At 35.6% G+C, this 14,462-nt stretch overlaps 2 protein-coding genes across 2 annotated transcripts; one reads left to right on the forward strand and one right to left on the reverse strand.

Annotated features, from left to right (window-relative positions):
• Positions 1–1,189: 1,189 nt before the first annotated feature.
• Positions 1,190–5,653, reverse strand: LOC109154638 (IAA-amino acid hydrolase ILR1-like 4). The gene is made up of 5 exons (XM_019302373.1): positions 5,132–5,653; positions 3,202–3,327; positions 2,353–2,667; positions 2,066–2,194; positions 1,190–1,749 (listed from the first exon to the last, which is right to left on the reverse strand). The coding sequence occupies exons 1-5, from the start codon at positions 5,477–5,479 to the stop codon at positions 1,357–1,359; spliced, it is 1,311 nt and encodes a 436-aa protein (XP_019157918.1). The 5' UTR covers positions 5,480–5,653; the 3' UTR covers positions 1,190–1,356.
• A 5,032-nt stretch (positions 5,654–10,685) lies between these two features.
• LOC109154715 (uncharacterized mitochondrial protein AtMg00810-like) lies at positions 10,686–12,079 on the forward strand. Its single transcript, XM_019302447.1, has 4 exons — positions 10,686–10,736; positions 11,077–11,129; positions 11,244–11,355; positions 11,555–12,079. Exons 1-4 carry the CDS (start codon positions 10,686–10,688, stop codon positions 12,077–12,079), a joined length of 741 nt encoding a protein of 246 aa, XP_019157992.1.
• The last annotated feature ends 2,383 nt before the right edge of the window (positions 12,080–14,462 follow it).

Consider the following 14,462-nt stretch of genomic DNA (forward strand, 5'->3'; position numbering starts at 1 on the left):
TGCGCGAATCGCGAGAGTTGGACATCGACCTTGTCATTTTTCTGGTGTTAGATTTGGTAAAAGATGTCAATTAAGGAGCAAACTCGAGCATTATGTCGAGCTCTCAACAGAGCACCAATGATGAATTATATTGACCCGGGTCGTTTGACTCAAATAATCCAATAATTAAATGATAAATAATAAGAGATAAAACAAAGGTAATGGAAAGGAAAAGACAATGAATTGTTAGTCATGGAGACAAAGTTTGTATTAATGAGCCGTGTCAATCTATTACGAGTTTGGAATGATGTCCTAACAAGACAAAGAGGAGTGTTTTCATACTAATCAACTCCTAACCGCCCCGCGAGAAAGGGGCGGGAGGTTACAACCACAATGGACCACGCCCCGCGCCGCACGTACTGCACTGACCGAGCGCGGGCAAATTATACTATGGACCGCGGTCCAGAATGCATTGTGGTCCAGGCATCAAATATGCACTATAGTTTCATTTCAACACAACTACAATATCATTTTGATATAACTACAGTTTCGCTTGACAATATACACTTAAATATATGAAATTGTTATTCAGTTTCATTTTGTATACACTGCAGTTTCATTTCAACACAACTACAGTTTCATTATTTCAATTCAATTTCACTTTCATTTGATAATATAATAAAAATAATACGTGAGACAGTGCCAGTTTAGATACACTATAGTGTCTGTCGTTTTGGACCATGGTCCACAAAGCTATGTGGACCGCGGTCCACAGTATAATTGCTGCCGAGCGCTGTGCTCGGCCTAGGCATCGAGCATCGGGCTCGGGCGAGACTGGGCTCGGCCACGCTTGGTTGGCCGGGCTCGGCTCCGGAGCCCCATAATTGGTTGGGTCCGGTTTCCTTCGGGTTGATCTGTACCGAGTCTATGTATGATATATCCATCAATTATATTTATAATAACATTCTGGGTTAGTTTGTGTTTCAGGTCATATATAAATAAAATTTTAACTTCCCGATATCCGAACTGAATTTTTATTAATATATAACATAATTAAAAAATATCTATTGATTGAAAAAAAAAAAAAAATCTATCGATAACTATTCGGATTCACTCAAAATTTAAAATTCAATTCAAATTTTGGGTGTCAGATAATCCGAATTATGTCGACCCTACTTCTACCATATATATATGCACACACTCATTTAGCTGAAAGCTAAGGCAATGGCATTTGTACAAATCAAGAGGTAAAATATTAATTGCAACAAATAATTAACTTCATCTTATGATCTTAATTAATTACCCCACGAAGAAGAAGAAAATTAAATCTCTACTTCAATTAATTCTAGCTAAGGCTGGGTGGGGTTACTCTAGCTACTACTTGGATGAAGAAATGGTGATATGATGACTGGAATTGGAGAGGTAAGAATACGCAAACATGGCGTGCATCGCAGCCCCAATAGGCAGAACATCCTCGTCGATGCTAAAATAAGGATTGTGGGGAGGATAAATGGATTTTGTTTTCTTGTTTCTTGTCCCCAATAGGAAGAATGATCCCGGAACTTTGTCCAAGTACACTGCAAAATCCTCGCTTCCCATGTAGTTTGGAGCTAGCTGGAACCCATCTTCTCCCACCAGCAACCTCGAAACCTTCCGGGCATGTTCGTAGATTCTCCGGTCGTTGATCGTCGGCGGCAGCGTCGGATGCTCCGTCCCCTCGAAGTCAATCTCCACCGTGCATCTATGCACAGCAGCCTGAGCCCTTACAATCTGTCATTCATATTCATATACTAATTAATCATGTAAGGATCCAACGTTTATCCCTATCCCAAAATGTATAGCTAGTAACGAAAGAATTAGAATTTCAAGCCAAATTTTCGCCGGACATAACGATTTTTCTAACAGGGTGTTGGACTTGGCTCTTTAGTCCCGACCTTCTCCCAACAGCATGTTAGACTTGGCCTTTTAGGCCCGATTTTCACCCAGCAAGGTGCTGGACTTGAACTTTCAGGTCTGTACCCAATAATCTTATAGTTACCTGGACTTTGGCCCTTTTTTGGTATGGTAGTGAATATATATAAATTACCTCTTCTATTCTTTTCCTGAGTGCGTAGAAGCTCTTCTTGCTGAAAGCACGGTAAGTGCCAGAAATGGTGGCGGAGTCCGGGATGACATTGAAAGCAGACCCTCCTTGAATCATGGCCACCGAAACAACCTTAAAGTTGATCAAACAATTCGGTTAGTCGAGCATATAATATATAAGCAAAATTGCAATTTAATTATCAACTTAAACTTTGAATTGAGACCAATTAATTACATGTTTCAATTTGGTATTTGGTAAGAGACAACCTCATGCAAAAAAAGTGTACGTACTTGTGAATCCAAAGGGTCAGTTTCCCTTGACACAATGCTTTGCAGACTAATGACAGAAGTGGAAGCAGCCAAGATTGGATCGACGGACTCCTGTGGCAAGGCGGCGTGGCCGCCTTTCCCTTTGATGGTGGCTTTGAAACTGCCGCAGCCGGCGAGGAACTGGCCGGGGCGCGACGCAAACACGCCGGTAGGATAGTTGTGGACGACATGTAGTCCGAAAATGGCTTCCACGTTTTCCAGCACCCCTTCTGCTATCATGTCTTTTGCCCCCACTCCCCGTTCCTCCGCCGGTTGAAATATTAACACCACGGTTCCCTATATCATAAACTCTAATTCAAGATCCATAGAATGTCTAAATTTTAAATCAAGAAAATATGATGAATCTACTGATAGCATGTTAATTAGGATCAAGCTAAGTGCTTAACACTACAAGCTACAGTTAATAGTAAAGACACAACGTTATTTCTTTATACCACCACATTTTTCCAGAGACAAGTTGTTAGATTTGCCCTTTCAGACCTCCACTCAACAATTCCCTAGTCACCTAGTGTTGGACTTGACTCTTCATCCGCCTCCGCCCAACATAGCATAACTACGACTCAATTGTTATACCATGGACCAGCAAGGTACACAATATATTGTGGGTCCACATTATCTACATATCATTTTAGAACAAAGTTCACAATATAAGCATGAACTAGGTCCAATACTATAATTTGACAACTACATACAACTCAATTTGGCTAATAGTGTTGTACTAATTTAAGTACAATTAGCTTCTTTGTTTGTTTGTTTGTTTTTGAAACATTTGTTTAAGGAAACTTAATTGCAATGTACGACAATTATTACCTGTAAATCGTGCTCTAGTTGGTGAAGAATCTTTGCAGCACCTAAAAGCATAGCAGTATGTACATCATGTCCACAAGCATGCATTTTGCCTTCAACTTGGCTCTTGTGCTCCCACTCCACCATTTCCTAAGTGTAGGACAAACTATTATTGACCAAGTAATAATGCAACCTACTTTCTACCCCTTATTCACGTGATATGTTTTAATTGCTTCAAAAAAAAAAAAAAAAAGAAATAGACTCGAAAGTTGAACTCAAAATCTTATGATTATCAAATCAATAGTCTGATCAAATCGACTGAAATTGCCCTACATACTTAGTCTTTTAGTTGGGACGAAAAATATTATTCAAATTACTTATCATTTTACCTACTATATATAACACTATATATATATATATATATATATATATATATATATATATATATATATATATATATATATATATATATATATATATAGGGTCCGGATCAGGTGAGGACCTAATCTTAGGTGAGGACATGAGGACTAATCTAGACCATTAAATCAGAATGATGTATGGCTGAGATTAAAAGGAAAACATCACACGAATTAAGAAAACAAACCCCTTGAAAATATTAAAATATATAAATTTAGGGTAAATCAGTCTTATTAAAAGATGTGCATTCCTATACAAAATGTTGTACATTCCTATACTGAGTGTTGTGCATCGATAACTTTATTGTTGTGCATTCAAACCCCGCCAAAAAATCATAGTGGACATCCCAATGTCCTACGATGCACTGAACTATGTGTTATAATGCACAACTCTCTAGCCTATAGTGCGCAACTTACAACACTAGGTTGCACAATCAGCACACACGAATGCACAATCGTACTACCCAGGCATTTATACATATACACGACAATTCAAATATAGACAATATTATACTCAAAAGAACGAGCGAAAAAAAATAAAAAATACTGATCAGTTTGCATGGGCGAACACTCAATCAAGGATGAAGAAATCGCGGCTCCAAATTGCAACGGTGATGATCCAAGAAAATAGGAAACCAATTTGGCCAAGGATTACACATGCGTTCACACTTAAAAAAATATAGAAAAAGACACTACTACCCCACTTTAACAAAAAAGATCAATCCATGTCATCTCAAGAACTCAAATCTAGGCCATCCAAATAAAAAAAAAAAAACAAACGCACAAGATTGGTCCTCACGTCCTCACCTAAGATTAGGTCCACACCTGATCCGGATCCTATATATATATATATATATATATATATATATATATATATATATATATATATATATATATATATATATATATATATACACACTCACAACATTTCAAACCATCGAAAACAAATTACTTCATTCATAAAATGATCAAGATTATAACATATAATCACGGTTGAATTCCATATATCATAGAGCAAAACTTAGAAAAAATATTTATATATACAAATACTAATTAAAATGTGGCATTTGACTTGAAGACTATGAGACCGTAGTCGACAACCACAACCGCCGTACACCGCCACGGCAGCCAGCCAGCCACCACTAAGACAAAAGTACTGCGCCAAGAATATATATATTCCCGTGATTATATGCCTTAAAAGTATCTATATTCCTGTATATATACCCACACAATTTTTTTACCTATATTTATTGGATTTAAAAAAAAAAATAGAATATATGATTATCAAATTTAGACAGTGAACATAAAAGTGAAATCGCCCACCCCAAGTACCCCTATACTTTGAACTGACAATTTGTGAACGGTAAATCATGATAACTTGATCAATTTAAACCAAACATGCTAGACTTTTGCTCACGAGCTCCTTTAGTTTGAGAGGTTGATCCTATAACACTAGGACTTAATCTTTAGTGTCTTGTGATAATTTTAGGTCCGAGACTAGTTGAGTATCCCATGCCGAGACAAGACTGGGAACTAACCTGAATGGGCAAAGCGTCGAGGTCGGCCCTGACCGCGACAAACGGCGGAGAACCGGAGCCGATGGTGGCGACGACGCCGGTCTTGGCCACCGGCCACCGGTACTTAACTCCCATCCGGTCCAGCTCCTCCCTCACAAGCGCACTCGTGGCAAATTCCTCGTACGCAAGCTCCGGGTTCCTGTGAATTTCCCTTCTTACCCTCCTCATCCACTCCACCGTCCGGCTATCATTCACCGCACCCATCACCCGATCTTTTAACCACAAACTCTCAGCCGTACAAAAACCCGGCGATACAAAACCCAGACACAAAAACAAGACAAAAACTCCGACAACATTTCCCATTACCATAAATAATTTTTTTTTAAATAATTATTTTTTGAAAAGATTAAGGATAAACAAGAATGAAATTTATGGAGTGGGGGGTTATATAAAGACTGGATATTTAAAGAAAAATCATACATAGGAAGGATAGATGAGAGACGCATATAATTGCTTGTGGTTGACGGAGCTAGTGAGAGTACAGCGGAGTTGAATAATTGGGAGAGAATATATCAATATTTTATCATGAAATCAATAAAACACGTGCTAATAAAAAGTAGGGACAAATTTAGATTTACAATATCAACCTTGTCAAAGTCGTGTCAATAATGTTGCGAGTTGCGACTAAGAGGGTTTTTTTAAAAAAAAAAAAAGATTTTTTACTGAAAAAACTCGCAATTCTTATTTGGGGGTGTATTAAATAAATTTACTAAAAATTCAATTTAGAGGAATTGACAAGAATTAAACACTTAACATTCTAATATGAGATTTATGTCACATCCGCTTACGCGCCCCACCACTTTTTAGTGCGAATTTTGTTTCTAGTTTAGGTCAAGCCAATAACAAGAGAAAAACGAGAAAAAAAATTAACTGGTCATCAATTGACAACCATTCAACACTTCCAGCAAAAGTATGAAGTACGCACATCAGTTAAAAAACGCTAATGAGCGCAATGCGCCCAGTGTCGAGAATTTTTATTTTTTTTAATCTTTTAAAAAAAATTAGATTTTTTTTTAGCTGTAGAAACCTATCTATCATCTCCCACCACCTATGAACAAACTTTAAAAAATAAACATAAAAAAGGTGCCCAATAGTGATGCTCTAACAATAGTCAATAGAAACTAGGAAAAGTCTTTTTTTTTGTTTTTTTTTTAAAATTAATATTGTATAATATTCTATTTTTTTAAAAAAAAAAATTGCAGAGTAGGCTGAGTAGCAAATAGTAATTTAAATTGTGTACGGGGAATTTATATAATATGTTTTATGTTATTAATTTGCAATAGATTAAATAATTAATTTATTTATAAGTAATTGGCATAAAGATATGTAACACACATCACATGTATGAAATATCATTCGATAAAATGTTTGATATAAAATCTAGTTTAAGAGTAGTTCTTGTGTGAGACGCTATTATTAGAAATCTATGCATTTGAGTGAGTTTATGATTTCTTATTCCAGTCATTCTGTAACTCTTTCTTTTATATATATATATATATATATATATATATATATATATATATATATATATATATATATATATATATATATTTTCATTGTCTATACTCTTTGTAAGAATCTTATTCAATACAATTATTACAGCTCTCATCTGGTATCAATTAGATAGGGTTTTAATTGTGATTGATTCTCTTCGAATAATTCTTGATCTACCGCTGAATACTGAGAATACAAACAATTACCAAATTGCCGGAAGCCAGCCGATTAGAAGAATCAAATTCTAGGCAACATTCCCATAAAATTGCCAAACTGTAATTGCCTTAGAAAATCCCAATTCCACTGCCTCACTACTTTCCGTACCATCGCGGAAATTGTGCAGTCGGTGCTCCGTTGTTTGTTGATTAGTTTCTCCGTTGATAATTTCTGAAATCATGCAACAACACGGTGGCAGTTGAAATCGTGATAGTCCGCATTGAAGTCAGCAACATGGCAGTCGTGGTGATATGATTCTCCAGCCCCTTGATGTTTGAATGGTAGAAGAATCTCACAAAAGAAGCCCTAGACACTTCACGATTAGCAAAACCAAATTATGTGCGCAACTTGCTTGTTTGTACTGATTTTGGGAAGTATTGTTTTTGGGATTTTGGGTTTATGGGAAAAAGGAAAACAAAAGAAAGGATAGTAGCCTTAGTCACAAAGGTCTGGACAAAATAAATTGAGCTTGGACGCCACACAATCACTGATAGCAGGTTCATACTCAGCATAACTCATTATAACTCATGAGTTGGAGAAAACACACGGAAATGGATGTCGAATGCTCGACCTTCTTTTGCTGCAATCTTTCTTTAATTTGTTTGGCATGATATAACAAAGTAAACAAACACTTGCACCCATAATGAAGCAATTGTGCAATTTCTTTTCTAACACCATACATAAATCTATTCTTGGTAATTACAGCTGGTTCAATCACCCCATCTTGAATCATCAAGTCTCTTAACTTGTTGTAGAATTCCTCCACCGTGAGTGATCCTTGTTGAAGTGTATTTAATTCAAAAGACTCCATAGATGATGAAAAACAATGAACACTAAATTTGGACAAATTTTTTCACTGACTTTCAGAATTTTTTGGGATTGGTAGGTGTGTGATTTTGGCCCAAAACTTTCATGAAACTAAAGAATGGTAAGTTTTATACTTCCAGAAAAAAATTCAAAGCAATTGGATATGTGGAAGTATTTTTTTTGCAATTTATCCCTCACACAGTGCAGGCTGGAAATCTTGGCAGAAACTGGACCAACAATAGGCCGGAATTCAACGAATTTTCTTGGTTTATGTATGAATGATTTCGGTCAATTTTTTTTACATGGAAGGCAATATTGGTGAGTTATCTACTACCAAGAAAAATTTCAGATCAAAACAACAAAGGGAACTATTTTTTTTGTATTTTTATTCCTGACAGTGCAGTTCAAAATATTTGGACCGACATAAAACATAACATGTATTGTTGGGTGGAATCACGACCTTTTTGTGCGAGGAATCAACCCTAGCTCTGATACCAAAATAGATGATATGATTCTCCAACCCCGATGTTTGAATGGTAGAAGAATCTCACAAAAGAAGCACTAGACACTTCACGATTAGCAAAACAAAATTATGTGCACAACTTGCTTGTTTGTACTGATTTTGGGAAGTATTGTTTTTGAGATTTTGGGTTTATGGACAAAAGGGAAACAAAAGAAAGGGTAGTAGCCTTAGTCACAAAGACCTGGACAAAATAAATTGAGCTTGGACGCCACACAATCACTGATAGGGTCCACACTCTGCATAACTCATGAGTTGGAGAAAACACACGACTTTCATCAACCAACTGAAATGTACAAGTCTCAACCTATTTATAGCTATTTCCTAAGCTATTAATCTGAAAATGGGTAATTAAAAGTAGCAAAATGTGGATAACATGGAAGCACATTTCCTACAAAATAGCTAGAAAAGTGAAAGCACATTTCACCACTAACTTTGTGGAGATAAAGTCTCCATTTAGATTTAACCCACTCCTAATCCTACCAGGTGCACAAAAACAAATAAATGACTAATTCAATGTCTTAAAATAATGAAAACACCCAAAAAATATAAGACTTGGTCGGTTCAAATAGGTAATGCTACGAACAAGACCATTTGTCACCATTTTCTTGCATACTGACTGTGTGGTGTATCCTAAGATCAATTTAATGGATTAATAGCATCCAATTAAATTAACTAAGGATTTGTTTTTCCATAACACGTGGCTTTAATATTCCATGTCAAATTTATAATGGTTTCGGTCACACAGGAGCCAATTGTTTTTGGCGCTATGATGATCAGTGTCAAATTTGTAAAGGTTTCGGTCACACGGGAGCCAATTGTTTTCGGCGCTATGATGATCATTGTCAAATTTGTAACAGTTTTGATCACACAGGAGCCACTTGTATTCGGCGTTATTTAGGGGCTCCGGGTCCTCGAGCTAATTTGGTGTTTCAGGATGGTTTTGGTGCTAACACCTCATCAAATTCTCATACTTGGGTTCTGGACACTGGAGCCACAAATCATGCAACTCTAGACATAGCTGTCCTTTCTACATCGGAGAAGTACACTGGTAATGACACTTTAGGTGTCGGTGATGGTATGTGTCTGCTATTAGTTGTGTTGGCCATGCTTCCTTTGATACCCCTTCTAGGTCTTTAAGATGTCTATTATATTGCATGTTCCTGGTCTGTCTACCTCTTTATTATCTGTTCAATGTTTTGCATCAGATAATAAAGTATTCTTTGAGTTTCACCCCTATTTTTTTTTTTGTTGTGAGGGATATCAATTCCAAGGAAATTCTGCTTCGGGGCAATAGCTCTGGGGGGCTATACATGCTCTGTTGCCAAGTTCGTCTCCCTCAACGTTTCTTTCTGCTTGTGCCTCTGCATCAGTTTGGCACAATCGTTTAGGTCATCCTCATCATCGTGTCCTTAGTCGTATTCTTCAGTCTTGTTCAGTTAGCGGGTCTAGTACTATTATTCATTATAATAATAGTTTATGTAATGCGTGTCAATTGGGTAAGTCTGCCCGTTTTCCCTTGCCACGCGTTGTGTCTTCAAGTTCGAATGTTCTTGATTTAATATACATAGACATTTGGGGTCTAACTCTTATATTATCTACAAATGGTTATCGTTACATTGTAATCTTTGTAGATGATTATTCTCGTTACATGTGGTTGTTCCCTATGAAATTAAAGTATGATCTCTATGTCATATTTGATAAGTTTCGTGTTCTTGTTGAAAGGTCATTCAATCGACAAATAAAATCCATTAAGTTTGATCTAGGTGTTGAATACAAAAAATTGCATGCCTCCTTTGTTTAGTTACGAATTGAACGTAGGCAATCCTATGCATATACACATGAGCAGAATGGTCGTGTTGAACGTAAACACAAACATATTGTTGAAACTAGTCTAGCACTCTTAGCTCATGCCTCTGTTCCTTTAAAATTCTAGGATTTTGCTTTTGAGACTATTGTTTATTTAATTAACAGAATGTCATCCTCTGTATTAAATAACTCTAGTCCTCATATCATGCTGCATAAATCTCTTCCCTCTTATTCCTTCCTTCGTGTTATCGTGTATTTGGTTGTCCGTGTTATCCTCACTTAATACCGTACAATCGTCACAAAATGTCGTACATGTCATCTCCTTGTGTCTTCCTAGGTTATCTTGATTCCTTTATGGGGTATAGGTGCATGGACTTACACACTAATAAGATTTACACATGCAGGCATGTCAGATTTGATGAAGAAGTATTTCCTTTTGCTATTGAACCTTCCTTGCAAGCGACACCACCTACTCAGACTACTCCCTAGGCGGATTCTATTCTTCACCGTGATGTCATCAATGCTGCATCGGATTTCGTGCATCCAGATCCGCCGCCAGAGCCCATGCAAGCTGATTCCGTGCAGCCTACGTCATCCTCAACCGAGCCTGTAAAGACTGCACGACGTTCGCGTGGTAAGTAGACGAGACCAACTGTCCGCACCCACTCCATGGCGACTCACAGTAAGTCTCAGACTCCTTCTACGGCTCTGGCTACTCAGGTTTGTCCTACGGAACCTACATATTACACTCAAGCAAAGCTGTTAAGTATCTTGAGTGGCGTGAAGCTATGGACCAAGAATTTAATGCTTTACTACAGAGTCAGACTTGGTCCCTAGTTCCTTCCACCATAGGTATGAATATTATTCAGTGTAAATGGGTGTTACAAGATTATGAACTGAACTGATCGTATATTGATGTAAAACAACTAGCTATAAATAGTATACAAATGAGTGTAAATACCAGGGAGTTGTAACAACTATTCTAACATAGCTATTCTACAGGAGCTAAACTAGAACAAACACATAGATAGAATATGTCAGCCACATATCTCCTTAACAGGTGTTTCACACGAAAAGGAAGGTTGATAGCACTATTGAGAGGCATAAAGCCAGGTTAGTAACAAAAGATTTCAATCAGGTTCTAGGTCAGGATTTCTTTGATACATTAAGTCTAATGGTGAAACCCACAACTGTAAGGTTTCTATTATCTTTAACTTTATCATCTAGATGGGTTATCAGACAGCTAGATGTTCATAATGCTTTTTTAAATGGAAATTTGGATGAAACTGTTTATATGAAGCAACCCCCTGGTTATATTGATGCTAGTTTTCCACACCATGTATGCTTATTAAAACGTTCACTGTATGGATTAAGACAAGCTCCTAGAGCTTGGTTTAATAGTTTACACACGTTTTTTAAATATCCGTTGGTTTTCAAGCATCAAAGACAAATGTCTCTCTATTATATTCTCTCAAGATTCTGCACTAATTTATTTGTTGGTCTATGTGGATGATATTCTTCTAATGGGAAGTGATCAGGCTCTAGTTACTCACTTACTCTCAAAATTGTCTGCCACTTTCAAGATTAGAGATCTTGGTGAACCAAATTTTTTCCTTGGCATTGAAACAATTAAATGTGATGATGGAATTCTATTGTCTCAACAACGATATATGAATGATATTTTGAAACGTGCTGGCATGGCGGAATGCAAACCTCTCTCTACTCCTATATCTGTTTCAAAAATTGTTCCCTTTAGTGCAGACTTATATGATGATCCTACGCAGTACATGAGCCTGGCTGGAGCACTACAATATCTCACTGTTACACGACCTGATTTATCATTTGCGGTTAATCAGCTTTGCCAGCACATGCATGCTCCTACCACATCACATTGGAAGCAGCTGAAACCTGTCTTGAGGTATGTTAAGGGAACAATTGGGTTTGGGTTGCGTATACGGAAATCAATGTTAAAGGAAATTCATGCTTTTTATGATTCTGATTGGGCTGGTTATCCTGAAGATCGTAAGTCTACTAGTGGTTTTGCTATTTTTTCTGGGGACTAATCTTATATCTTGGGTCTGTAAGAAGCAAAGAACTGTTGCTAGGTTTTCCACTGAGGCAGAATACAAAGCCCTAGCAGATGTCTGTGCAGAGGTATTATGGATTATTTTGTTGCTACGCGAGATAAAGGTGTCATGTATTTCTGTTCCAAAGCTATGGTGTGACAATCTAGGTGCTACTTATATGTGTGCCAATCCATTCTTTCATGCACGCACTAAGCACGTAGAAATTGATTATCACTTTGTGCGAGATAGAGTGGCTTCTGGAGATATTCAAGTCAACTTCATCTCAACCAAAGATTAACTTGCAGATATATTTACGAAAGCTCTACCTGGTCCTAAATTTTCTTTTCTTAGAGACAAGCTACAAGTTACTAGTATACCATGTGCTTGAGGGGGAGTATTAAGACTCTATGTATTTGAATTAGTTTATAATTTCTTATCCAGTTATCTTGTGACTCTTCCTTTTATATATATATATATATATATATATATATATATATATATATATATATATATTCTCATTGTCTGTACTCTTTGTAAGAATCTTATTCAATACAATTATTATCGAGATCTCACCAAACATTATATTCTATTGTTTAGGTACAAGAAAACCTACGAGGATAGCAAGTATTCATACTATGATAAGATCAAATTGTCTTCCTCTAGAAATGTCAAAATCATACTACATTTTAAAAACGTTATGATAATAATGTTTGGGTACAGAGGCAAAGTATATTAAATTATTAAGCAATTAATCTATGGACAGGAGAACGTGTGACAAAGCACACATGAATTCCTTGTTGTGGATATTGATTTTAGGTTTCCAACTACTACTCTTGACCCACCTTGCAAGTTGCCTCAATTAAACAATTGGATGTCATGTACCAAAACTTTAATACTAGAAGGTCGGGATTGGATCCCTTGTACACACATGAAAATTAAGATTTGACCCGCACGATTAACATCTACAGAGCCTCTAGGGGTGGATCCTGTGGGCTTAGGATTAGTCTGGTGAAACTGAGATCTCCTAAGTTTTTTTTTTTTTTTTTTTTTTTTTTTTTTTTTTTTTTTGTTAAATATATATATAAAAAGGGGTGGAAATTGAAGAATGACTGGGCAACCCATGATTTACCTCCTCCAATGCTATTGGGCAGGGGTTATAGGGGTTTAAGATGACTGGGCAACTCCGTCGACTCATAATTTACCTCCTCTAACACCACTGGGTAGCAGTTCTGGCAACTTAGAATTAGTCAGTATAGAGGTTGGGTAATTTACGATTTACTTCCTCCAGTGTCTTTGGGTAGGGAATTTAGGGACTTAAGATTAATTAGTTTGTGTGTGAGAACCACGTTAAAGAAATTAGAATAGTGAAAATACAAAATGCAATATACTACATAAGAAAAATATATAAATATAAAAAAATTAGAAATATATTTACAAATATTTTTCTTTAAATATATTTAAATATTAATTATTTTTTTAAGTACACATTATAAATTTTAAAAGTACAAGGCATCATAGGATTCATAGATGAAAAGCAACATTAAATAATACTGTGAACCGCATGGCCCCGGGAACCACATGGCGGGATGTACGAATACAGACATACATTAGTTATGTAATTAATTTAATATTTAATTTTGTGATTGGGATTGAAAAATGGAGCTGGTTTATTGACTACAAACTTTATACAATTTTTTGGTCTGGTAGTTCTCTTTCCCGTGTTTAACGGGCCTTTTACACAAAAAAAAAAAAAAAGAAAAAGAAAAGAAAAAAAGAAAAAAACTTTATACAAATTTTTTACGTTGTTAAAGTATATTATGTATATTGTAAATAATGGAATTGACAGTTAAATACGTTCATATGAAAATAATTATTATATAAATAAATATCCTATCTTTTAAGTTTTAATAGACAGTTAAATACGTTCATATGAAAATAATTATTATATAAATAAATATCCTATCTTTTAAATTTTAATAGACTGTTTTTATATATGTTAATTAATTTCATAATTACAAATACTAATTCCTAATGCATGGACACTTTTGCGACATTCCAATCTTCGAAATGATTTTAAAATAATTAATTATATCATTTCAAACCTTTTAATATGTTATTTTTAAATTAATATATAATTAAATTATTCTACCCAATTATATATATCATTCCTAAATACGATCCTACTAACTATATATATATATATATATATATATATATATATATATATATATATATATATATATATATATATATATATTATCCTATTATACCTATATGTAATTATGGAATTGACAGTTACATACGTCCATATAAAAATAATTATTATATAAATTAATATCATGCCTTTTAATAGACTACTTTTATATTTTTATATATGGTA

The sequence above is a fragment of the Ipomoea nil genome, unplaced genomic scaffold, assembly GCF_001879475.1.
Source record: "Ipomoea nil cultivar Tokyo-kokei standard unplaced genomic scaffold, Asagao_1.1 scaffold2653, whole genome shotgun sequence".
Classification (NCBI taxonomy): domain Eukaryota; kingdom Viridiplantae; phylum Streptophyta; class Magnoliopsida; order Solanales; family Convolvulaceae; genus Ipomoea; species Ipomoea nil.

What these genes read in the sequence shown, in the direction of transcription:
- LOC109154638 (XM_019302373.1), bottom strand. Translation starts at nt 5,479, where the DNA reads ATGGTAATGGGAAATGTTGTCGGAGTTTTTGTCTTGTTTTTGTGTCTG. An exon ending in AACTAGAGCACGATTTACAG is followed by an intron (nt 2,668 to 3,201) that starts GTAATAATTGTC and finishes TTTATGATATAG; the next exon opens with GGAACCGTGGTGTTAATATT. An exon ending in CTGACCCTTTGGATTCACAA is followed by an intron (nt 2,195 to 2,352) that starts GTACGTACACTT and finishes ATCAACTTTAAG; the next exon opens with GTTGTTTCGGTGGCCATGAT.
- LOC109154715 (XM_019302447.1), top strand. Translation starts at nt 10,686, where the DNA reads ATGGCGACTCACAGTAAGTCTCAGACTCCTTCTACGGCTCTGGCTACT. An exon ending in CTACGGCTCTGGCTACTCAG is followed by an intron (nt 10,737 to 11,076) that starts GTTTGTCCTACG and finishes TCTCCTTAACAG; the next exon opens with GTGTTTCACACGAAAAGGAA. An exon ending in ATGCTAGTTTTCCACACCAT is followed by an intron (nt 11,356 to 11,554) that starts GTATGCTTATTA and finishes GGAAGTGATCAG; the next exon opens with GCTCTAGTTACTCACTTACT.